The sequence below is a fragment of the Coenobita brevimanus genome, chromosome 110 (genome assembly GCF_032717465.1).
Source record: "Coenobita brevimanus isolate Jiangsu-jjx chromosome 110, ASM3271746v2, whole genome shotgun sequence".
NCBI lineage: Eukaryota > Metazoa > Arthropoda > Malacostraca > Decapoda > Coenobitidae > Coenobita > Coenobita brevimanus.
Window position 1 is genome coordinate 25,159,587 of NC_137063.1, and position 26,284 is coordinate 25,185,870.

General features: G+C 42.0%; 1 protein-coding gene across 1 annotated transcript in view; it reads left to right on the top strand.

Annotated features, from left to right (window-relative positions):
• FucT6 (alpha-(1,6)-fucosyltransferase 8) overlaps positions 1–26,284 on the top strand; it is a 373,788-nt gene that overhangs the window by 210,349 nt on the left and 137,155 nt on the right. The window contains exon 5 of the mRNA XM_080286030.1: positions 14,788–14,974. Within this exon, the coding sequence (XP_080142156.1) occupies positions 14,788–14,974 (187 nt within the window). The remainder of the gene's footprint in view (positions 1–14,787; positions 14,975–26,284) is intronic.

Consider the following 26,284-nt stretch of genomic DNA (forward strand, 5'->3'; position numbering starts at 1 on the left):
TCTGAAATGTAGGTGAGAAGATTGCCCGTGGAGCGTCCCTGATGGAACCCATACTGATGATCAGAAAGAAGGTTGTGACAGGAATGATGCTATAAAATTCTTCTGTTACGAATTGACTCAAAAACATTTGAGACATAGGATGTTAAAGCAGTTGGACAATAGTTTGAGGGTTGGGAATGGTCACCCTTCTTTGGGACTGGCTGAATGAGAGCAAATTTCCAGCAAGAAGGCAAGGTTCAAGTTGATAGACAAAGGCAAAAGAGTTTACCTAGGCTGGGTGTAAGCACAGAAGCACAGTTCTTGAGGACAACAGGAGGGACTCCATCAGACCCATATGCCTTGTTATTATTGAGGGCTGTGATGGCAAAAAATACATCAGTTGAAGAAATTTTAATGTCAGCCATGAGGAAGTCATAGCGGGGAATTGATGGAGGAACAGCACCGGAATCATCTAAGGAATTGGAAGAGAAAGTCTGAGCGAAGAGAGCTGCTTTGTCAGTAGAAGAAATAGCTACAGAACCATCAGAGTAGAAAAGAGGGATGGATGATGAGGTAAAGCCGTTAGAAAGGTTTTTGGCAAGGTGCCAGAAGGAGCAGGAAGAATTCGAGTTGGAGAGTTGAGAGTATTTAGTACGGATGAAATTATTTTTAGTAGAGCGAAGAAGAGACTTAGCATGATTTCGGGTAGAAACGTAAAAAAGATGTAATTCAGGGGTGGGTTGGCTCTGGTACCATTTATAGGCCCTTTCTTTCTTGTGGACAGCATTAGAACAAGCATGATTAAACCAAGGCTTTCTTGCATTAGTCAGAGGATATGAAAAGGGAATGTATGCTTCCATGCCTGAGAGAATAACCTCCATAATGCGCAAGGTTCACTCAGATGGCTCCCAGCCATGGAAGCAATAATCATTCCAGGGAAAATCAAAGAAGTACTGTCTGAGGGCCTCCCAATCTGCAGCTCCAAAGTGCCACAGATGACGTTTCTTTGGAGGGTCCACAGGCTGTGCCAGAGCAATAGGACAGGTTAAGGCAATAAGGTTGTGATCAGGGGGAGCCCAATGGAGAGAAAAGATTAACAGTGTAAGCAGAAGGATTAGTTGTAAGGAAGAGGTCAGGTATGTTGGAGCTCTCTCCAAGGTGGTCAGGGATACGGATAGGGTGCTGTACAAGTTGCTCTAGGTCATTAAGGATAGAAAAGATGTAGGCTTGTTTACCAGGTGGATCAGCGAAAGGAGAGGAGAGCCAAAGGTGGTGGTGAACATTGAAATCCCATAGAATGGAGATTTCAGAGAAAGGAGAAATGGACAGAATGTGTTCCAACATAGAAGTAAGATAGTCAAAGAATTTTTGATAGTAGAATTAGGGGATAAGTAAACAGCGCAGATATATTTAGTCAGAGAATGACAGGAAAGCTGAAGCCAGAATGTTGAGAATTCAGAAGAATCAAGTTCAGGAACACGAGAGCAAGATAAGTCGTTGCATGTGTATACACAACAGCCACTTTTGGCTTTGATACGAGTATAGAGAAAGTAGGAGGAAGCAGAAAAGGGTTTTGCTATCAGTTGCCTCAGACAGTTGGGGGATCTGAGAAGGTGAGGTTTAGAGGAGGAGAGGTGGTGCACAACAGAACAAAAGTTAGAGGGAAGACTGCGAATGTTGCAGAAATGAAGAAAAAGTGAGTCAGACAGTGGTTCCAGGGTGCTCGAGTCATCACTGGGAGAGGGGCGGAAGGTGGGGGCATTTATGGTTCCTCCCCCGGGGACTCCGAGGCTGTGTGTTGTGAAGCCATGTTTTTTTTTTTTTCTTAATTTTGTCTGAAAACTCCTTTACCCCCCCCTTCACACTCATTCCTCTGAGTATAGTAGTCTCTGGTTTGAGTATTCTCTCTTTGTGTGTGTCTCTCTCTCTCTCTCTCTCTCTCTCTCTCAAGCTTGTTGTCAGTGGTAGACTGTCTCCAGATGACCATATCAGTGAGAGGGTATGTAACATGTGTGCATTGCTTGCTAGTGTGAGAGTGGCATTCACATATCTAAGTGGGGACATGTTGAGAAAGATATTAACATCATTCATCAGACCAACCCTGGAGTGTGCATCAGTGGTGTGGAGTCCTCGTCTCGAAAAAGCACATCAGTGGGATTGAAGGGGTACAGGGGGCTGCTGCAAGATGGAAGCCAGGCTTGGGGGATCTGAGCAGTGAGGAAAGTTTAGAAGGATTGAATCTGCCGACACTGCAGGAGAGAGGGAAGGGAGGAGGCATGATTGTGGTATATGGGTGCATCTCGGGGGGGAGGAGAAAGTAGATATGGGTGAGTGTGTAACCTGTGGGGAAGCATCAGCAGGGGGACACTGCAAAAAACTACATGAGAGGAGGGGTGATGGGGATGTGGGGGGGTTTGCTTTCCCTTATGGGGCAGTTGATCAGTGGAGTGCACTGCTAAGTGAAGTGATGTGTGCCAAAACTGTTCACAGGTTTGGGGATGTCTGGGGTGAATGTGGTTTGATGCATGGGACAGTGCGAGCTTGACTCATTCCTGCGAAGATACAATTAGGTAAGAACACACACACACACACACACACACACACACACACACACACACACACTCACTCAGGTTGCGAAAAGTTTCACTGACGAAGTGGGTGGTTACTGTCCCCCTTGAGCAAGGGGACAGGTGTGTGTGTGAAGGTCACAGCCTTGCCCTTAGATCGGACTATATGAGCTCTCAGCTCCCTTCCGGGAGGGTAAAAGCTGACCATCACGACCATCAAGTGATCCTGACCGACCCGGTGAATTACACACACACACACACACACACACACACACACACACACACCTAACTCAAGAAGAGCTGGAATTACTAAAAGAGAAGAAGGAGGAAGCAAAAACAAAGAATGAGGGAAAATCAGAGGAGGAGATGAATACATTTTTTTACAAAGTAATCGGATTGCAGGTTTGTAAGTGGTACATAAACAGGAGGGAATAAAAAGGAGGAAGTTAGTAAAACCAGGTTGTGACAAGTATGTAAATAAGATGATTAAGTTGATGTACTCAAGTGTGGATGGAATCGTATCTAAATTATTAGCGATGAATGATTATATCAGAGAAAATGAACCACATATAATATGCCTAACTGAAACAAAAATAACACCAAGGATATCAGATGACATGCTAAACTCAGAGGAATACAATATATGGAGAAGAGATAGGAACTTAAAAAAAGGAGGAGGAATTATAATATTAACTAAGAAAAATTAAGTCGAAGAAATAGAACTAGATATATCCACACAAGTAGAACTGATTGCAGTAGAGGTCAATACATCTGAAGGGAAAGTAATTGTAGCCAATTTGTACATGCCACCCAGATCAAACACATGGGAAAGAGGTGAATATGAAGATCTGGCAGAGAGTACACTTCAGAGTTTAAGAGCATTACTACATAGAATAGAAGAGAAATCAGAAAGAATTATACTAACTGGAGACTTTAATACAAATATAAATTGGAATATTCTAGCTGTAATATGCCAAGAAAGCTGTTGGGACCAAAAGCTCCTGGATCTCGTGCAGGACTTTTTCCTAACGCAACATGTAAGGGAAAGCAACAGAAAAAGAGTACTCGATGCACCCTCAGTGCTAGATCTTATATTTACTAGGCAAGAAAACGATATTGACAATTTAATGTATCACCCTCCATTTGGCAAAAGCGACCATGCAGGAGTAGTGAGAATGAGAGGGCGAAAGAAGGAGTATGTATAGTTGTGAGTAAAAGATGGAAGAAGAGCATAAGACAGTATGGATCACTTGGGTCAAGGATTGTGTGGGTAAGGTTCAAAGTTGGAATACAAATGTGGGCGATTGTGTGTGTGTATGCGCCAACACAAGATCGTGCTAGCAGAGTGAGAGAAGAGTTCTGGACAAATGTGGAAGTGTGCATGGAAAAGTTTGGAAGGAATGAGAGAGTGTTTTTGATCAGTGATATGAATGATAAAGTAAGGAATGTGAAGGTGGATGGAATAGTTGGTGAGTGGGGTGTGCCTGCTGAGATAGATGAGAATGGCAGTGCGTTAGTGGACATCTGTGCTTGGAGGGGGTTGGTGATAGCCAATACCCTCTTCAGGCACAAAATGATCCACAGGTATACATGGCGAGTGATGAGAAGGGTGGGTGGTGAACTAAATGAAAGGAAAGCAATGATTGATTATGTGTGTGTGGATGAAAGGATGCGAATATGTGTAATGGATAGAAGAGCTTATAGAGGTTGGGGGAGTTGACTTTCTGACCACGACTTGGTGGTGGCCAGAATTAGGATCCAAGTAAGATGGAGAAAAAGAAGAAGGGAAAGACGAGAGGAAGGAGTAGTTGCAAGGAGAGTGGAAAGGTTACAAGAGGATAAGAAAAAGGCAGAGTATAAGAGAGAAGTGGAGGAATGATTGGGCAAATATGAATTGGAGCAGATGGGGGACATGGAAGATGTGTGCAGGATATTTACAGAAGAAATATGTGCAGCATGTGATGTGGTGTGTGGGAGGAAGAGAAGACAGAGGGGGGTGCAAGGAACAGCATGGTGGACTGAAGAGGTGAGACAGGCTGTGGCACAAAAAAAGAAAGCATACAATGAATGGATGAGAAATAGGGGCGTAGAAGAAGTTGAGAGGCGGAAGAGAGAGTTATATGTAGAAAGAAAGAGAGGTGAAAAGATTAGTAAGAGAGAGTAAGAAGAGAGTGGATGAGGAATTTGGAAGGAATTTGAGTGTAAAGTGGAGAGACTGTAAGAAAATGTTCTGGAAAGAGGTGAAGCGAGTAAGACAGAGTTGAAGTGAGGTTAGCAGGGGGGTGAAAGATAAAAATGGTAGATTACTAGTGGAGAAGGAAGAATAAGTGAGCAGATGGAGAGAACACTTTAAGGAATTGTTGAACATAGAAGATGGAAGTAATGCGAGTATAAGTGGCTGGGGAATGGCTGGGAGAAGGAGGGAGGTGAGAAGACAGGAAGAAATCAGTAGAATAGAAGTTGTGGAAGCAATGAAGAAAGTTAAATTGGGGAAAGCCTCAGGAATTGATGGAGTGTGTGGTGAAATGCTGAAGCATGGGGGAGAGATAGTAGTAGAATGGATGTGGAAGATGTGTAGATTAGCCTGGGAGGAAGGTAGAGTCCCGGAGGATTGGAAGTCAGGTATAATTATTCCCTTGTACAAAGGAAAAAGGGAAAAAGAAACGTGTGGTAATCATAGGGGCATTTGTCTTCTTAGTATAATAGGAAAAGTGTATGGTAGGATACTTATTGACAGAGTTAGAGAAAGAACAGAGGAATTAGTTGGAGAAGAACAGGGAGGCTTTAGAAAGGGAAGAGGTTGTGTAGATCAGATATTCATTCTTAGATCTTTAGTGAAAAAGTTTGTATGCGGCCTTCATGGATTTGGAGAAAGCATATGACAGGGTGGATAGACAAGGATTGTGGAAAGTATTAAGAATATATGGAGTAGATGGGAAGTTGCTGAATGCTGTGAAGAGTATGTATGATGATGCTAAAGCTGCAGTGCGTGTGGATGTTGAACTAAGTGAATTTTTCTCTTTGAAGGTTGGGTTGAAACAGGGATGTGTCATGTCTGCATGGTTGTTCAATCTGTACATGGATGGGGTAATAAAAGAGGTACAAGGTAGGGTAGTGGATGTTGGAGTGGCCCTAGTGAGAGAGGATAGTGTTTGGAAACTCTCTGTACTGTTGTTTGCAGATGATACTGTGTTGTTGAGTGAAGACGAAGGGGAGCTCCAAGGCTTGGTGGATGAGTTTGTGAGTGTGTGTAAGAAATGGAATCTAAAGTTGAATGTAGGGAAGAGTAAAGTGATGGTCTTTGAGAGAGATGAAGTCAGTGAATGTACAGCGAGGTTGGATGGTGAGGAATTGAAAAATGTGAGTACTTTTGAGTACTTGGGTAGTATGATGAGAAACGATGGAGGTTTGGAGGGTGAAGTGCTTGAAAGGGTACAATAGGGAAGAAAGGTTGCTGGTTCCTTGAAAGCAGTGATAAGAAACAGGGCAGTGAGTATGGATGTGAAAAAATTACTACATGACAATATTGTGATACCAACTCTAACGTATGGAAGTGAAGCTTGGACATTGTTGGAAGGACACAAGTCAAGAGTGAGAGCAGTGGAAATGAGTTATTTAAGAGGAGCCTGTGGAGTCACATGGAGAGACAGGCTGATGAATGAGGATATAAAGGAGCGTTGTTGTGTGGATATGGATGTGATAGGAAGCGTTATGAGAAACACACTGAGGTGGTTTGGCCATGTGGAGAGGATGGAGGGTGATAGACTGACGAAGAGAGTGTATGTGAGTGGGGTTGAGGGGGGAAGAGGGAGGGGGAGGCCGAGGATGAGATGGAGGGATGGGGTGTAGAGGTATATGAGAGAGGGGGGTGTGAGTTGGGAGCAGGGCAGTGAAATGGCGGGGGACAGGACGACGTGGAGGCGATTTGTTTGTGGCCACCCCAAACGGGATTGAGGCATCTGGCAATAGATTGATAGATAGATAGACCATGCAGTACTAAATTACAACTTCAGGATTGCATATGACATAGTTAACAGCAATGAAAGTTACAAGAAGAGCCTAAATTATAAATAGGGAAACTATCATGACCTAAAGAAGTACTTCTTAGAAATTGATTAGGAATTGGAGCTTAGAGGACAAAATTTAAATGCTATATATAAAAAATTCTGTGAACTTTATGAAATAGGAGTCCAGAAGCACATTCCACCGCACAAAGAAGCAGAAAAGAAAATACAGAAATAGTTTAATACGGAATGTAAAAAATCAGAAGAAAAAAGAGATTTTTTGTGGAATAGATACAGAAAACACAATAGTGAGAGGGCATATAACAACTATAAACAGGCAAGAAATGATTATACAAGAATAAGGATGGAAGCCCAAAAACAGTTTGAGGAGGATATCATAAATGAAAGTAGTGATCAACCGAAGCTATTTTACAACTACATCAGATTCAAAACCAAAATAAAAGATAAAATACAATCCATTACAGATGAGGAGATCACCTATATGCAAGAGAAAGATATTTGTGAAGCACTAAACAAAAATTTCCAATCAGTTTTTACAGAAGAAAATATTTTTGAGAGGGATGATATAGAACAGGCATGCCCACACATATTACCAGATATACAAATATCAGGAAAAGAAATACAGGAAGAGCTAAGTAAATTAGACAAAGGAAAAGCAAATGGCCCAGATGAAATTTTATGCTGGGTGCTACATGAATGTGCAAAGGAGTTAAGTAAACCATTGTTTTTAATTTTCAAGGAATCCTTGGGACAAGGTAAACTACCTGATATTTGGAAGAAAGCAAACATTGTTCCCTTATTCAAGAAAGGAAATAGACAGAATCCACTCAACTACCGACCAGTATCACTTACCAGTGTTGTAAGCAAGGTATTAGAAAAGGTGATATAGAAAAGGTTGGGTAAATCATCTAGAAGAACACAGAAAGACAGTTTGGTTTCAGAAAAGGAAAATCATGTATTACTAATCTGTTAAGCTACTATGATTGAGTAACAGAAACATTACAGGAAAGAGAAGGATGGGTGCACAGTATCTAGTTAGATTTTAAGAAAGCATTTGACAGAGTACCGCACCAAAGGCTTTTATGGAAACTGTACCATCAAGGAGGAATTCGAGGCAAACTGTATTGTTGGATGCAAGATTTTCTAAAAAAAAGAGAAATGAGAACAGTACCAAGGGGATATTACTCATCATGGAGAGAAGTGACTAGCGGAGTTCCACAGGGCTCAGTGCTGGCACCAATCATGTTTTTAGTGTATACAAATGATATAGATAGTAACATTGGAAATGAAAGCTATCTAAATATGTTTGCCGATGATGCAAAAATACAAAGGTCAATTACTAATGCAGACTCTTGTAAATAAATAATTAAATAAACTTTATTAATGGAGCAATACATGGCAAATGGAATTCATTGTGGATAAGTGTCATGTAATCAAGTTTGGTAAAAGTGGAGAAAGACCTGATTGGGATTATAAGTTAGGAAGTAAAACCCTACACACATCAGAAAGAGAGAAGGACCTAGGTGTGATTAATAATAACAGACTATCTCTGGCTGACCACATCAGTGAGAAGGTACAGAACATGTATACACTGCTTGCAAATATGAGAATAGCATTCACATACAGTACATAAATGAAGACATGCTAAGGAAGACAATACCATCATTCATCAGACCAACCCTGGAGTATGCATTAGTAGTCTGGAGTCCTCATCTCAAAAAACAAATAGATAAGACTGAAAAGGTTCAAAGGGCCGATACAAGATGGGTACCAAGCTTAAGTGATATAAGCTACGAAGAAAGATTAGAAAAACTGAATCTGGCTACACTACAGGAGAGAAGGTAAAGAGGAGAGATGATTATGATATATAAATGCATATCAGGGAAGGAGAGAATAGACATAAATGAATACATAACCTATGGGGATACATCAGCAAGAGGACACAGTAAAAGACTGCATAAAAGGAGAGAGGCGATAAAGACGTAAGGAAATTTAGTTTCCCAAATAGAGCAATTGATCAGTGGAGTGCACTACCGAATGAAATAGTGTGTGCCAAACAATTAATAAATTTAAGGATATGTACAATAAATATTGTTTAAGACATGGGACAGTATGAGATTGACTCATTCCTGTAAAGATACAATTAGGTAAGAACAATTAGATAAGAACACACACACACAGGAGGCAGCCAAGATTCATGGGGCACTATATTATTAAATATAACAGTGAACAATGTGATGATGCAATGGGTCAAAGAAGAGACACGGTTCTGAGATGAGGACACACCAGCAAGATTAGACTTACTGTTTATCAAAGAACCCAATGAAATAGAATCTTTGAAATATTTGTGTCTTATAGGACAAAGTGATCATGTGGTGATTAAGTTCCAGACGATAATAGGAAACGTGGAGTCAAGAGACGAGCTTTATAGGCATTCAAGATACAACTTTGGGAAAGCAAATTTTATAGGATTGAGAAAAATTTTTGAAAATGCAGATTGGAAAAAATTCAGAGAAACAAGAGAGATACAGAGGAAGTGGGATATCTTTCTTGACCTCTGTAATTCAGGAGTGGAAAATTTTGTACCAAGAGTAAGGGGGAAAGAAAACAGGAAAAAGGAGTAGTTTAATAAGTGTATGATAGCAAAAAAAGAGAGAGACATGGCGAGGAACAACTGGAGAAAGAGAGGTAACAACAGAACAAGGGAAGAATATAAAAGAACTAGAAATGAATACACAAGAATATGTAGAGAGGAAGTAAGGAATTTTGAAAAAGGTGTAATAGACAAATGCAAGGATGAATCCAAACTGTTTTATAGATTTGTGAATGTCAAACTGAAACAAAAGGAAGGAATCACCAAACTGAAAGTAGAAGATGATGTCTATAAAGATGCGACAATGCAAGCTGAAATAATGAACAAATGTTTGCAAACGGTTTTCACTAATGAAAAAGAGTTTGTGGAAGGGGAGGCAGTGACTAGAAATTTAGTGATAAAAGATATAAAAGTGGAAGTACAGTCTGTCTATCTATCTGTCTATTGCCAGACGCCTCAATCCCGTACGGGGTGGCCACAAACAAATTGCCTCCATGTCGCCCTGTCCCCCACCATTTCACTGCCCTGCCCCCAGCTCACACCCCCCTCTCTCATATACCTCTCCACTCCATCCCTCCATCTCATTCTCGGCCTCCCCCTCCCTCTTCCCCCCTCCACCTCACTCACATACACTCTCCTTGTCAGCCTCCCACCCTCCATCCTCGCCACATGGCTAAACCACCTCAGTACTGGAAGTGTATAAATTACTGGAAACTCAGTATGTAAGGAAAGACCCAGGACCAGATGGAATCTCTAATTGGGTACTGAAGGAATGCAGAGAACAACTGGCAGATAAGATTCACAGTTTAATTGTGTGTTCTCTGGAAGAGGGGAAAGTGCCTCAACAATGGAAGAGGACAAATGTAGTACCAGTTTATATGGGAGGAAACAGGGAAGAATCCCTGAATTATAGACCAGTGTCCCTAACCTGCATGGTCACATAATTGTGCAAAAGAATCCTGAAAGATAGATGGATGAAATATCTGGAAAAGATGAATATTTTGGGTGATAGTCAGTTTGGAATTAGAAGTGGAAGGTCACGTGTTTCCAGCTTGAGCATTACTCAAGAGCGATTGATGTGCTTCAGGAGAGAGATGGTTGGGTGGATTGTATGTATTCAGATTTGGAGAAGGCCTTCGACAAGGTACCCCATAAGAGACTAATGTGGAAACACTGAAGGGGAACCTCCTGGAATGGATGAGTGACTTTTTGAGAGAGAGACAGTTGAGGACAGTAATAAAGGATAAGATGCCTGGATGGAGGGAAGTAACAAGTGGAGTCCCACAAGGCTCGGTGTTGGCGCCAGTAATGTTCCTGATTTACCTAAATGATGTGGTAGATGGAGTGAACTGTTATGCAAGTCTGTTTGCTGATGATGCAAAGATCTTGAGGAAGGTAGAGGTTGAGGAGAATTGTAAAATGCTGCAGGAGGATCTGAATAGGAGACATGATTGGAGCAGGATATGGGAAATGAAATTCAATGCAATGAAATGCAAAATATTGGAAATGGGTAAAAGTACCAAGAGGCCAGCACTGAATTATTTGATGGGTAATGAACCAGTCACAAAAGCGAGAGAAGAGAAAGGTTTGGGGGTGCTGGTCCAGGATAGTTTGTCACCTGAAAAACATATTAACAAGATAGAGAGAAGTATAAACTCTTGACCAACATAAGAGTAGCATTTCATTATATGGATGAGGAGATGATGAAAAAATTGGTAGTGGCCATGATCTGCCTCTGGTAAGAATATGCAGCAGTAGTTTGGTCCCCACACAAAAAGAAAGATATAAACAAGATTGAGAGAATACAAAGAACAGCAACCAAGATGGTCCCTAGTCTGGCAGATCTGTCATACAAAGAGAGGCTGGAAAAGCTGGATTTGCCTTCCTTAGAGCAAAGGATAAAGAGAGGCGACACGATTGCAGTGTTCAGGACCACGATGGGAGTAGATAATATTGACCGAGAAGATCTGTTTCTGTGGGACAAGAGAGTAACAAGAGGACACGGAATGAACTTCAAGAAGCCAAGCTGCTTGAAGGATATCAAGAAATATAGTTTTCCTTATAGATGTATAGACCTGTGGAATAGCTGGGACAAAGAGATTGTCCAGTCTAAAAACTTAAACGATTTTAAAACAAAGTTTGACTTATTGAGAAACAGAGACAGGATCCCACGAACGTAGCTCATTTCCTGTATATCATCTATCTATCTATCTATTGCCAGACGCCTCAGTCCCGTACAGGGTGGCCACAAACAAATCGTCTCCATGTCGCCCTGGCCCCCGCCATTTTACTGCCCTGCTCCCAACTTACACCCCCCTCTCTTATATACCTCTCCACACCATCCCTCCATCTCATCCTCGGCCTCCCCCTCCCTCTCCCCCCCCTCCATCTCACTCACATACACTCTCCTCGTCAGTCTCTCACCTTCCATCCTCTCCACATGGCCAAACTACCTCAGTGTATTCCTCCTAATGCTTCCTATCACATCCACATCCACACCACAATGCTCACTGATATCCTTATTTGTCAGTCTGTCTCTCCATGTGACTCCACAAGCCCCTCTTAAATAACTCATTTCCACTGCTCTCTCTCTTGACTTGTGTCCTTCCAATTACGTCCATGCTTCACTTCCATACGTTAAGAGTTGGTATCACATTACTGTCATGTAGTAACTTTTTCACTTTCATTTTCCATAAAAGCTCTATATCCATGAGACAATACTGAAAAAAAACTGAAGTAAAAAAATTCATTTATTTAGGCATAAGTTGATTGGAGATATAAATGGAAAAATAGGGAATGTGTAGGTGGATGGAGTAGTTGGTGAGTGGGGTGTGCCTTCAGAAGTGGTTGAGAATAACAGTGCCCTATTGGATATTTGTGCTGGGAGGGAGTTGTTGATAGCCATACCCTCTTCAGGCACAAAATGATCCACAGGTATACGTGGCAGGTGATGAGAAGGGTGGGTGGTGAACCAAGTGAAAGGCAGTGATTGATTATATGTGTGTGTGGATGATCAGATGAGAAGGTGTGTTGTGGATGCAAGAGCATATAGAGGTTGAAGAAGTGGACTTTCTGACCATCACTTGGTGGTGGTGAGAATCAGGGTTCACCATCACTTGGTGGTGGTGAGAATCAGGGTTCACCATCACTTGGTGGTGGTGAGAATCAGGGTTCCGATGAAATGGAGGAATAGAAGAAGGGAAGGACAGGAGGAAGTAGTTCATACAAGGAGGGTGGAAAGGTTACAGGAGGATGGAAAAAGGTAGAATATAAGAGAGAATTGGAGGAGCGATTGGATAAATATGGATTGGAGCAAATGGGGGTCGTGGAAGGTGTGTGCAAGATATTCACAGAAGAAATCTGTGCAGCATGTGAGGTGGTGTGTGATGTGAAGAGAAGACGAAATGGGGTGCAAGGAACAGCATAGTGGAATGAAGAGGTGAGACATGCTGTGACACAAAAGAGAAAGCATATAGTGAGTGGATGAGAAACAAGTGAAGAAGAAGTTGAGAGAAGGAAGAGAAAGTTATGTGTAGAGAGGAAGAGAGAGATGAAAAGATTAATAGGAGAGAGTAAGAAGAGAGTGGATGAGGAATTTGGAAGGAATTTGAGTGTACAATGGAGGGAATGAAAGAAAATATTTTGTAAAGAGGTAAAGAGAGTTAGACTGGGTGGCAAAGAAGTTAGTTGGTGTGTGAAAAATAAAAATGGTATACTACTAGTGGAGAAGGGAGAAAAAGTGAGAAGATAGAGAGAACACTTTAAGGAATTGTCGAACATAGAGAATGAAAGTAATACGAGTGTAAATGGCTGGGAAATGGCTGGGAGACAGGGGGATGTAAGGAGAGAGGAAGAAATCAGTAGGATGGAAGTTGTGGAAGCAATGAAGAAAGTCAAAATGGGGAAAGCCCCATGAATTGATGGATTGTGTGGTGAAATGTTGAAGTGCAGGGGAGAGGTAGTAGTAGAATTGATGTGGGAGATGTGTAGATTGGCCTGGGAGTAAGGTAGAGTCTTGGAGGATTGGAAGTTACAAAGGAAAAGGGGAAAAATAAGTATGTGGTAATCATAGGGACATTTGTTCTTCTTAGTGTAATAGGAAAAGTATATGGTAGGATACTTATTGACAGAGTTAGGAAAATAACAGAGGAATTGGTTTGAAAGAACAGGGAGGTTTTAGGAAGGGAAGAGGTTGTGTAGATCAGGTATTCATTCTTAGATCTTTAGTGGAAAAGTTTCTAGAGAAGGGAAAGAAGTTGTATGCAGCCTTCATGAATCTTGGGAAAGCATATGACAGGGTGGATATACAAGGATTGTGGAAAGTATTAAGAGTAAATGGAGTAAATGGGAAGTTGTTGAATGCCATGAAGAGTATGTATGGTGGTGCCAAGGCTGCAGTGCATGTAGATAGTGAATTGAGTGACTTTTTCAATTTTAAGATTGGATTGAAACAGGGATGTGTTATGTCTCCATGGTTGTTCACTCCGTATATGGATGGGCTTATAAAAGAGATACAAGGTAGGGCAGTGGATGTTGGAGTGGCCTTAGTGAGAGAGGGCAGTGTTTGGAAACTCCCTGTACTGTTGTTTGCAGATGATACTGTGTTGTTAAGTGAACATGAAAGGGAGCTGCAAGGTTTAGTGGATGAGTTTGGGAGTGTGTGTAAGAAACGGAATCTAAAGGTGAATGTAGGGAAGAGTAAAGTTATGGTCTTTAAGGGAAATGAAGTCAGCAAATGTACAGTGAGGTTGGATGAAGAGGAAATGGAAAATGTGAGTGCATTTAAGGTCTTGGGTAGTGTGATGAGTAAGGATGGAAGTTTAGAGGTTGAAATGCTTGAATGTGTATAACAAGGAAGAAAGGCTGCTGGTTCCTTGAAAGCAGTGATAAGAAACAGGGAAGTGGGCATGGAAGTGAAAAAGTTACTGCATGACAGTATTGTGATACCAACTCTAATGTATGGAAGTGAAACTTGGACCTCGTTGGAGGGACAGAAGTCAAGATTGAGAGCAGTGGAAATGAGTTACGTGAGAGGAGCATGTGGAGTCATGTGGAGAGACCGACTGACAAATGAGGAAGTGAAGAAGCATTGTTGTGTAGATGTGGATGTGATAGGAAATGTTAGGAGAAACACATTGAGGTGGTTTGGCCATGTGGAGAGGATGGAGAGTGAGAGACTGATGAGGAGAGTGTATGTGAGTGAGGTGGAGGGGGGGAAGGGGAGAGGGAGACCAACGATGAGATTGAGGGATGGAGTGGAGAAGTAGATGAGAGAGGGGTGTGTGAGCTGGGAGCAGGGCAATGAAATGGCAGGGACAGGGCGACATGGAGGCAATTTGTCTGTGGCCACCCCTTACGGGATTAAGGCGTCCAGCTGTAGATATATAGATAAAACAGATGTGTTGATATGAAAGAGGGCTAGTTGGAAAGGAGGGAGAGAGGGAGAGGTAGGCCCCCCCTCATTCTTCCCTACTTCTCAGGCTCTTCTATTCATTTTTCTACCCTACAATTTATTCTGGTTCCTTTTTGTAGTGAATGACATAAAATTGTCCTTCAGTAGCAAGAGTAAAGAAAAAAAAATTGTCACTGTATAGAAATGGTTGATGTGGGTTTTGTGTTGCAGGGGTGTGGTTACGGGTGCCAGATCCATCATGTAGTGTACTGTTTTATTGTGGCCTATGGCAGCCACCGCACTCTCATCCTCAAGTCAAGGGGTTGGCGTTACAATAAGGCTGGGTGGGAGGATGTCTTCCAGCCACTCAGCGAAACCTGCACCGACCCTGCTGGATACACTCACTCTCACTGGCCAGGTTAGTGGTGGTGGATCATCATCATCATCATCATCATCATCATCATCATCATCATCATCATATTCTTCATTGTCATTGTCATCGTCATATAGTTTCCAACGTACAGTATTTATCTGCTGTATTTATATTTACTTAGTCATAGTACAGTATGGTCCTCATAAAACACGTGATGGGTCATGCAGAACCTCCTCCAGAATCAAATTTGTGCTAAAATGTGACAAAATCTTGCAAAATAGGGGGTTAGGTTCTGGAAGCCCCATATTTTTCTTTAAAAATATATACAAAGATTGGTCATTACAAATACAGTATGTCTGCCTTAAGACACCCGAGGCAGTATATTTACATGCAGTCTTGCTGACTGGACACATCAGTGCATCCTAACCTAACTGAGAAGTGTTGCCCCCCAATACCCCCCATAATTTTAACCACCAAGGATTGCCACTAAGCGTAACCTTAAAAGTGTACAACTTCTCTAATAAGCACAAATGCATTAATCCTGAATAATAAACAAGTCAGGTGAGCTTTATAATTTGTATGATAGAATAATTTAAAAGAACTGAACTCACAATTATCTTATCTAACGTCTTATATCAACACATAAAGTCTTCACATACTATAAGAGCTACATTTTTAAGCCTCCATGTCCCATGGCTTTTTTTTTTTTATCGGTCATAAAGCCCTTTTCACACATTGCATAAAATGTGAAAACATGAATTGTACTGCTCCCTCATCATTAACATCTTTATTTATTTTTTCTAATTATTTTTTTTTATCGCTAGCCCCATATTCCTAAAAAATATACAGTAATCCCCCCACTATCCGATGTAAAAGAGCCAAAGGCATGTCCGGAAAGTGGTCCCGTCCGGATATTCGGCCCCAGCCTTCTGGACTTGTACTTATGGACCCTGACTCAGCAAAACACCTATACAACTCCCTCTCGACATGCATAGCACCTATTTAAGACCCAAATCACACCAATAAGAGACATAAAAGACTGAAATAAATGCAAAAGAACCAGAGAATGAAGTTTTAGAGGTGAGTTTATACAATATTAAACATTCTGGGTACTTACAACAAGTCCCTGGTTCCTGGACTGGTTTGAACTGTCAGTTTGCACTCCACAGTTAATCCTTTGCACTCTAAATTCTAATTTCTTAACACTGCACAACACTGTAAATTCCCGTGTGTTTTAGTGGCAAGGTATTGCAGTTTATTCACTGTTTATGCACAAAAAACGAGCACATGTGGCTTGCATTGCGATAAGCATCTGCACTCGATCGGAGTTAGGCCTTGACTGTTGATGATGGGGTAACAGAGTTGCCAGATCGCAACGGCCACATTACCAAACTCCTCAATTTTCATTACCATTTTTAACTTTTCATTACCAAATTCATAAAGCTAGCATTTATTCTTCACTAATTATATATACAAGTGGAAATACATGTAATCACTCTTATAGTTAACAGCATGTTGATTATAATCATGTTATATAGGCAACCAAATTAATCAGAGAGAGCAAACAATCCACCATCTCCATCCTGTGTATCCTCATACATGAGAAAAATCCGTTTGGTATTGTATTATTCTGATTCCTTACCAAACGAATTTTTCATTACCAAATTGGCCCATATTTGGTAATGAAAAATACCAAATGGCAACCCTGAGAGGGGAGAGGGGAGGGGGGAGGGGGGAGGAAGGAAGGGGTGAAGGGACCATGGTGTAACAGCTGTTCGGCGCTGTGCGGCAATTTCAAATTACAGGTGGGAAAAAAGTCAGATTTTTTTTCGAATTTTTTGCGATTTTTGGCCAATTTTGGGAATATTGGATCCCAGGACCAAAATATCTGGTAAGTGGGGATGTCTGGAAAGTGGGCATCCGGAAAGTACGGGGATTACTGTACATACAGTACCCTCGCGTCTGGTACGCGTTTGTCGAGTACTATTTTCGTCCAGTACAGTCTGCAAAAAAATTAAATAATTTATTATTGTAGTACGGATTTGTTGGGCTAGTACGAATTGGGTGCACAAAGTGGTCCAAATCCGAGGAGTTCTTCTCTAGTACTGGCATGCTGCGTCCAGCACTAGTACCTGTGTGTGCATGGGAAGATGGCCACCACCGAGGAATGTTTCTCTAGTACTGCCGCGCCAGTCCGGTATGCCTTCTTTGTGACTCGTGACAAGTGCCAGTCAAATTGCAGTATTGCGCATCCCCCTGATGACGAAGACGACGATGTGTCAGTGTGTGACTATGAGGGATTTATGAGGGAGGTTGAGGCAGAGAGGCCTCCTCAGGATCCTGAAGGCCCTCCTCCAGGGGATCATTAGGACCTCTTACAGCCTCGGAAACCCCTCCCCCTTCCCTCCCAAGCCCATCACCACTCACCTTAAAGGTTGGTAAAATCTTAGTTGTGTCAAAATGTAGTTAAGTTGAATTTTCGGGGGACTTTTTAAGAGCATGTCTGACATTATTCATTTTTCCCATAAGGTCTGTTGTTTGTCCAGTATGGATTTAGTCCAGTATGGTAGTACTGTCTGACAGAAATCCCGTATTGGACGCGAGGGTACTGTATAAAGTTGAGTTATCATCAATATTTCTGCCTTAGATGCATGTTGCAGCATGTTTACATAGGATCTCACCAACTGAATACATCAGTGCATCCTAACTTAACCTAACCTAACCAAGAGGTTTTACCTCCCCAAGACCCCTCATAATTTTAACCACCAAAAATTGCCACAAAGCCTAACCTTGAAAGGCCCCAATACCAGTCATCATCATCATCATCCAGACCTCCTTTTCCACCCTAGGGTAGGGTGAAGAATAGCAATGTCGAGACAGCCCAAAATTGCCCCATTCAATAGGTCACACTACCATTCACTTACCATTCAAGCCCCCGGAATCCTGGCTCTGTCTTATAGCAACCAGACAAAAATTTTCACAATCAACCCATGAAAAATCACCACCTAGCATCGCACATATTTTGCCGAGAATTACTTTTGGCGTGTTGAGTAAAAAAAAGAAAAAAAAGAAAAAAAATGCAGTGTGAAATTATTCTATTAATTCTTTACCAAATGGGCATACCCCTTCCACAGTTTGTATTGAATTGAGTCTTGTACAGGTTACTTGTTATTTTTCCAGGATTACCACAGGTACTGGACATTTTTATTAATTTACCTCTGAAAGCAGTAAATGAGGTTTTAGAATGCATAAATTTTCAGCCAACGTCTGCCAGTAGCTGGTCATATCTATTGTTCGTAACACACATTTTTGAATTTGAATCTGTCTGTCAAGTGCAAGTTAGGTTAGGTTGGATTAGGCAAGGCTAGGGTAGGTTAGATCAAATCATTAAGTTTCCCATAGCTTTGTCAAAGCTATTAGTGTTTCTTTGGCAAACATTTGAGCATTTTTTTTTTTTTTTTTTTTTTTTTTTTAAATGCGAGGAAGAAGGAACCAAAGGCCATGAGCCCGCAATAAGAGTTCCCTCCAAGAGGAAAACAAAATACAAGAGAGAGCCAAATTCAAGATTCATTCATTTCGAGATGCCTGGACACACTGCGTTTGACAGACTGGAGATCATAGGCAGGAGGAAATACAGACAGAGGGAGACAGTTCCAGAGTTGACCTGTTGCATAAATGAAGGACTGGGAGTAACAGTTAGCTCTTGCATTAGAGAGTTGGACAGAAAAGGGATGAGAGTTTGCTGCTAGACGGGTGCTACACACCCATCGTAGAGGTGGAGGAATGCATGCAGACAGTTCAGAGGAGCAGTGACCATTAAAGTACCGATAGAAAAGAGATAAAGATGCAACAGTGTGGCAAAGAGACAGAGGTTGAAGGGAGTCAGTAAGAGGAGGAGAGTTAATGAGACGAAAAGCCTTTGACTCCACCCTATTGAGAAGAGCTGTATATGGGGAGCCTCCCCACACATGAGAGTTGTACTCCACACAGGGGTGGATAAGACCCCTGTATAGGGTCAATAATTATGCAGGGGTAAAGAAAGATCAGCTATTTCAGGTCAGGTGCGGGTAAGGGGATGAGTCTGTTATGATGTGGCAGGGGTAAACCAGCTCTGCTGTCGGGCCCTGCTGCGGATGTCACTGATTGCATTGCGCAGTTGACCCTTGTGCAGTGTAGTGCGGTGAGGATCTGTCCGTTCTCCCCTTTGGGGCTAAGATGCGAATGAATGTGTCTGAATGGATGAGTAAATGGGGAGTGTGACGTCCTGTCTTGGCTACCTCCCTTTCCTTGGGGGAAGCAGCCTAGGTATATAGATAGATAGAAAGAAAGAACGGAGTTGGTTTAGCACACCCAATCTTTTGGAAGCAGATTTTACAAGAGATGTAATATGATCTTTCCAAGATAAGTCCCGAGTAAATGAAACCCCAAGCAGGTTCAAGGATGATGCAGGATTAAGCTGAATATTATTAAACATTAGTGGGTATACCTGTGGAATTTTTTTGATGGGTTGATAGGTGTAAGAACTGAATCTTAGATGCATTTTTTTTTTTTTTTTTTTTTTTATAGGAAGCTCCCCAACACCTATTCCTAAGTGATTTATTTTGCTTATTACACCTTACTGTCCTCTTCTGTGTTACATAAATCCTTCCAATATCACCATACTCTGCATAAAGCTCCCTAACACCTTTTCCTAAGTGATTTATTTTGTTTATTACACCTTACTGTCCTCTTCTGTGTTACATAAATCCTTCCAATATCACCAAAGCTCCCTAACACCTTTTTGTAAGTGATTTATTTTGTTTATTACACCTTACTGTCCTCTTCTGTGTTACATAAATCCTTCCAATATCGCCATACTCTGCATAAATAACATACAAAAAGATATTAACCAGCCATATCCAAAAATAAATCACTAAGGAAGACGTGTTAGGGAGCTTACTCAACTGACGAGAATATAGACCAGATTAGAAATGGATTATTATTATTATTATTATTATTATTATTATTAATATTATTATTATTATTATTAATATTATTATTATTTTTAATATTATTACTATTACTATTATTATTATATTTACTACTACTACTACCACTACTACTATTGTTATTATTATTATTATATATTATTATTATATATATTGATAAGAAACTGATGAAGAATTAGAATTAAAGATGCTATGCTTCTATATCCTTCCCATAGCACTTCTTCGTGACTAGCATTATATTAGTGACAAAGTGCTCCCTACGTGTCAACAAGTGGGTTGGTGGAGGGTTAGTGCCCCTCTCCGTAAAACAAGTAACTCAAAGTCGAACGGCCACCCCTTATGGGATTATGGCGTCTGGCAATAGGTAGATAGATAGAGATATGAGCCAAGTCATTAGGTGTGCCATAGTCTCATCCCTTGTTTGTTGAAGTAACTGCTGAGATGGGCGTTGCAGGTACCGATTGGAAAGGTGAAGGGTGGAATCATCAGCATGTGAGTTGATAGGGTTAGATGTACAGCTTAGAAGGTCATTGATGAATAAAAGGGAGTTGGTGATAGGACAGAGCCCTGAGGAACACCACTGTTGATAGATCTAGGAAAAGAACGATGGCCGTCTACAACAGCGGCTATAGAACGATCAGAAAGGAAGTTAGTGATGAAGGCACAGATAAAAGGATAGAAACCATAAGAGGGCTGTTTGGAAATTAAAGATTTATGCCAGACTCGATCGAAAGCCTTTGAAATGTCAAGTGCAATGGCAAAGCTTTCGCCAAAGTCCCAAAAGGAGGATGACCAGGAGTCTAAAAGGTAGGTGAGAAGATCGCCAGTGGAGCGTCCCTGACGGAACCCGTACTGACGATCAGAAAGAAGGTTGTGATAGGAAAGATGCCTTAAAATTTTTCTATTGAGAATTGACTTGAAAAGTTTTGAAATACAGGACGTTAAAGCAATGGGACGATAGTTGGAGGGTTGGGAGTGGTCACCCTTCTTTGGGACTGGCTGAATGAGAGCAAACTTCCAGCAGGAAGGAAAGATACAAGTTGACAGACAAAGGCGAAAGACTTTGCCTAGGCAGGGTGTAAGCACAGAAGCACAGTTCTTGAGAACAACAGGAGGGACTCCATCAGGTTTGGTAAAACCACTAAGTTTTCCATAATTTGACACTGCATATTTTAGTATGTCTGATGCACTGATGCATCCAGTCGAAGTAATGGTTAGTAAACATCGTGAGCACTCTGAGAGATTGTTGATAAACATATGCCGTGGGTGACCTGGCCACTTCCTTAAACACCAAAAAAATATATATATTTTCTCTTTTCTCAGTCAATTCCTGCATTCACAATTCTGCAGTTAACTGTGTTGCATAGGTACCAAAATTAGTTACTGTGAGATAATGAGTTTTTTTTTTTTTTTTTAAATGCAAGAAAAGAGTAAATGCAGATAAAACAAAAGTGATGATATCTAGGGTTGGTGGCGGTACTGTCAAAGATGAGGGAGAGTGGCCATGTGCAGTTTGCCACAAGGGCGTGGGAAGTAATTCTATCCTGTGCGGTGTTTGTGATAAATGGGTGCACAAGAGATGTAGTGGTATCAGAGGTAGACTGCGAGATAATGCTGATTTTATGTGTACGGCGTGTCGGGGAGAGCAGGTGGAGATTGTCGGGCGTGAAAGGATTGAACTTGCTGGTGAATCTCCTGAGTGTGTGGAAAAGTTTTGTTATTTGGGAGACATGTTGTATGCTGGAGGTGGGGCTGGAGCTAGCTCTGTGGCTAGGGTGAGAAGTGGTTGGAAGAAGTTCAGGGAGCTCTTGCCTCTCTTATTGAGAGGGCTCTCCCTATGTGCTAAGGGGTCTTTGTATGCAGCATGTGTTAGGAGTGTAATGCTGTATGGTAGTGAGACCTGAGCAGTAAAGGAGGATATTCACCGGCTCAAACGTACAGAAATGACAATGATTAGGTGGATGGGTAGTGCGTCCCTGCGTGTAAGGTCTGGGAGGGCTGGGTTTACAATAGAGGAGTTGAGAGGTAGGATGGGACTGGAGTGTATTGGTGTTGTGATGAGGTGAGGTAGATTGAGATGGTTTTGACATGTGGAGACGATGGGGGATGATAATTGGGTGAGGAAGGTGAGAAGTGTTAATAATGGGGGCGGATTTGTGAGGGGTAGACCGAGAAAGACATGGGACGAGGTCGTTAAGTGTGACATCAGGGTTAAGGGACTGAACAGGAAGGCTGCAATGGATCGTGCAGCGTGGAGAGCCGCCATTAGGTGACCAAGTCCGACGCATGCAAGCATGTTGGAGCCATTAAAAAAACGGAGAAAAAAAAAACAAGGAACCAAAGGCCAGGACTCGCAAACCATTCCTTCCAAGAAGAAAAAAAAACAATACAAAGGAGAGCCAAATTCATGATCCATTCATTTCGAGATGCGTGGATACAATGCATTTGAAAGACTGGAGATCATATCTAGCAGGAAATACAGACAGAGGGAGACAGTTCAAGAGTTGACCTGTTGCATAAATGAAGGACTGGGAGTAACGGTTAACTCTTGCATTACAGAGTTGGACAGAAAAGGGATAAGAGTTTGTTGCTAGATGGGTGCTATGCACCTGTCGTAGAGGTGGAGGGATGCAAGCAGACAGTTCAGAGGAGCAGTGACCATTGAAGTAACGAGAGAAAAGAGATAAAGATGCAACAGTGCAGCGAAAAGAGAGTGGTTGAAGGGAGCCAGTAAGAGGAGGAAACCTGATGAAGCGAAAAGCCTTTGACTCCACCTTATTGAGAAGAGCTGTATGTGGGGAGCCTTCCCACACATGAGAGTTATACTCAAAACAGGGGCGAATAAAGGCCGTGTATAAAGTCAACAACTGTGCAGGGGTAAAGAAGGTACAGAGTCGGCTTAGCACACCTAATCTCTCGGAAGCAGATTTTACAAGAGATGCAATATGATCTTTCCAAGATAAGTCCCAAGTGAATGAAACCCCAAGCATGTTCAAGGATGATGCAGGACTGAGCTGGATATTATTAAAAATTTGTGAGTATACCTGTGGAAGATTGCGTTGGGCTGACAGGTGTAAAAACTGAAGCTTGATGCATTAAAAATAACAAGATTATTTTTACCTCTCTCAGAGATACAAGCCAAGTCAGACATTGGGTGTGCCATAGCCTCATCCCTTGTTTGTTGAAGTAACTGCTGAGATGGATGTTGCGGGAATTGAATGGAGAGGTGAAGGGTGGAATCATCAGCGTACGAGTGGATAGGGTTAGGTGTACAGCTTAGAAGGTCGTTGATGAATAAAAGGAAGAGAGTTGGTGATAGGACAGAGCCATGAGGAACACCACTGTTGATAGGTCTAGGAGAAGAACGATGGCTGTCTACAACAGCGGCTATAGAACGACCGGAAAGGAAGCTAGTGATGAAGGCTCAGTTACAAGGATAGAAACTGTAAGAGGGCTGTTTGGAAATTATAGATTTATGCCAGACTTGACTGAAAGCTTTTGAGATGTCAAGTGCAATGGCAAAGCTTTCACCAAAGTCCCGAAAGGAGGATGACCAGGAGCCTGAGAGGTAGTGAGAAGATCGCCGGTGGCGCGTCCCTGATGGAACCCATATTATCCATCAGAAAGAAGGTTGTGATAGGAAAGATGCTTTAACCCGCGGCGTCCCGGGGACGTACTTCCACGTCCTCACGTTTTGTCACAGCTAATCCCGGGGACGTACTTCCACGTCCTCACGTTTTGTCACAGCTAATCCCGGGGACATACTTTAACGTCCTGCAATTGCAAGGTTCATAATTTCCACGATTTCCAAATTTGCGCGAGATTTTCGTTTCGCCCGGGTACCCAAGCCTCCCCTACCTGCTGCCAGGCGGGCAGCATCCTAGACCCCGCGTGACCCGCGCTCGCCCTTGTCTCGGTCACTCACCTGCTAGCAGTGACCCAGGTCAGACATGGCGCGGAAAGGTCTCTCAGACGAGGAAATCGCATCCGTCCTGGAAGCCTTCACTGGAGACAGTGATTCTCCACTCGATGATGATGTGGTGGATCGCGATTACGTCCAGCCAGAGGAAGAAATAAGTAGCAGTGATGAGGAGGTCCCTTCGCCCCGAAAAACGCGGTATGTGACATACCATAAGGCAAGGGAAGGCCAGCCTGCTCTCCAACCACGTGCAAAGCTATCTCTCCATCCTGAATCTGATAAGGACGAGGATGAGGACGATGAGGATGACGGAGGCCTAGGACGTGATATCGCCGCGTGGTTGGGAAAAGAGAAAATATCACCACGAGGATCAGAAGGACACATAAGGTATGGTGAAAGTACTTTGTCTGGGGAAGTGGCAAGTGGTGTGGTGGGATTGCTGGGAGAAAGGGAAAATGTTGTGGCGGCAGCGCGGGGTGAAAGTGAGAGTGGTGTGGGGGTAGTGCGGGGTGAAGGGGCAAGTGGCGTGAGGGAGGCAGCACGAACACGTGGTGCTCGTAGGCCTAGGGGAGAGGAGGTTGAGTCACTCCCCAGCACTTCTTTTGCCCCTGAATATTCCCAAACTTCCTCCCCACAGTCCCAGGATGTGGGGAAAGGAAAGAAAGGGAAGGGAAAGGGTAAAGGAAAAGGGAGAGGGAAGAGAAGTGCGAGTGATGAGAGGCGCCGCTCTCCACCTCCCCAACCTCCCCCACCACCCTCACCTCCCCACCCTGACGAAGGGGACGATGGTGACGTGGTTAGTGTAAGTGGAAAGAATTGTTATCAAAACTACACCCACTGTGTAAATCTGGTCAGTAAATATGTGATAGCAAGGAAATAAAGTGGAAACAGGTGTAATGTTAGCATGAATAAAATGTATAAGTTGAACATTACTGTAAGTTGTCATAATTGATGTCACGAGTACACCCACATTCTGGTCAGTGAGTATGTGATAGGAATTATATACAGTGGAAGATGTTGTAATGTTAGTAGTAAGGTATTTTATAAGTTGATTACTAGTGTAAGATGAAACAAATGATATCGCGATAACACTCCCTGTGTAAGTACGCGCAAATATGACGCTCAGTTCCATCGTAAGTTCAGAAATGATGTGATATCAATTATATCAAGTGTTTACACGTGCAATGTTAGTGGAGAATTATTATATAAGTACAAAAATAGGTTGTAAGTTGAAATAGTTGTCATAGCGACTTCACCGTGTGTGTTATTATGCGCTATTATTACGTTATATATTTACGTAAGGCCTGAAATAATCTCAAAACAGTTCTATAAAGTTGAAAAGTGTATAATAATATTAGAAAAGTATTATGTAAGTAGAAAAAGCACAATACGAGTTGAAACAACAGTCACAGCGAGTTCACTCACTACGTAAATAAGTGCTAACATTACGCTAAATGTTATCAAAAGGCCTGTGAATACGTAAAAACAGTTCAATAAAATGTAAAATGGTATAATGTTATTGTAGAAGTATTATGTAAGTAAGAAAAATTATATGTATCATGATTTTAGAATGTTAGCGATTCATCGTGACCAAGTTGGCCGATTTTGCTCGTTTCGCACGATGGTACAATGCTTATTTCTGCTCTATTTTTGTATAAAATCCAATATACTCTTTTATCACATGTTTTTATGTTTGTAATAAATTCATTTCTACTTACTTTCATTGGTTTCCCAGACTTATAATACCATAGAAAATGTTTGAGGCTCAGACCGCCTAGGGAGAACATGGGGCCAGGTGGGACCAAGGCATACCTGGTTAAGCTAATTAGGGACCCCGGGGACCAATTTCTTTGCCACCGACCATTGTTTCTGACCAAAAGCGAAAGTTTAAGCAAAAAAAAAAAAAAAAGGTCGAAAAATGGTCGGGATTGGGGGGTACCAGTGGTCGAAAAGTGGTCGGAACGGGGTGGGTTAAAGCTTTTCTGTTAAGAACTGACTCGAAAACTTTTGAGACATAGGATGTTAAAGCAATTGGACGATAGTTTGAGGGTTGGGAATGGTCACCCTTCTTTGGGACTGGCTGAATGAGAGCAAACTTCCAGCAAGAAGGAAAGGTACATGTGGACAGACAAAGGCGAAAGAGTTTACCTAAGGAGTGTGTAAGCACTCAAGCACAGTTCTTGAGGACAACAGGAGGGACTCCATCAGGCCCATATACCTTGTTAGTATTAAGGCCAGTGATGGCAGAAAATACATCAGCTGAAGAAATTTTAATGTCAGCCATAAGAAGTTACAGTGGGGAAGTGATGGAGGAACAGCACTGGAATCGTCTAGTGTGGAGTTGGAGGAGCAAGTCTGAGCGAAGAGATCTGCTTTATCAGTAGAAGAAATAGCTACAGAACCATCAGAATAGAAAAGAGGAGGGAAGGATGATGAGGTAAAGTTGTT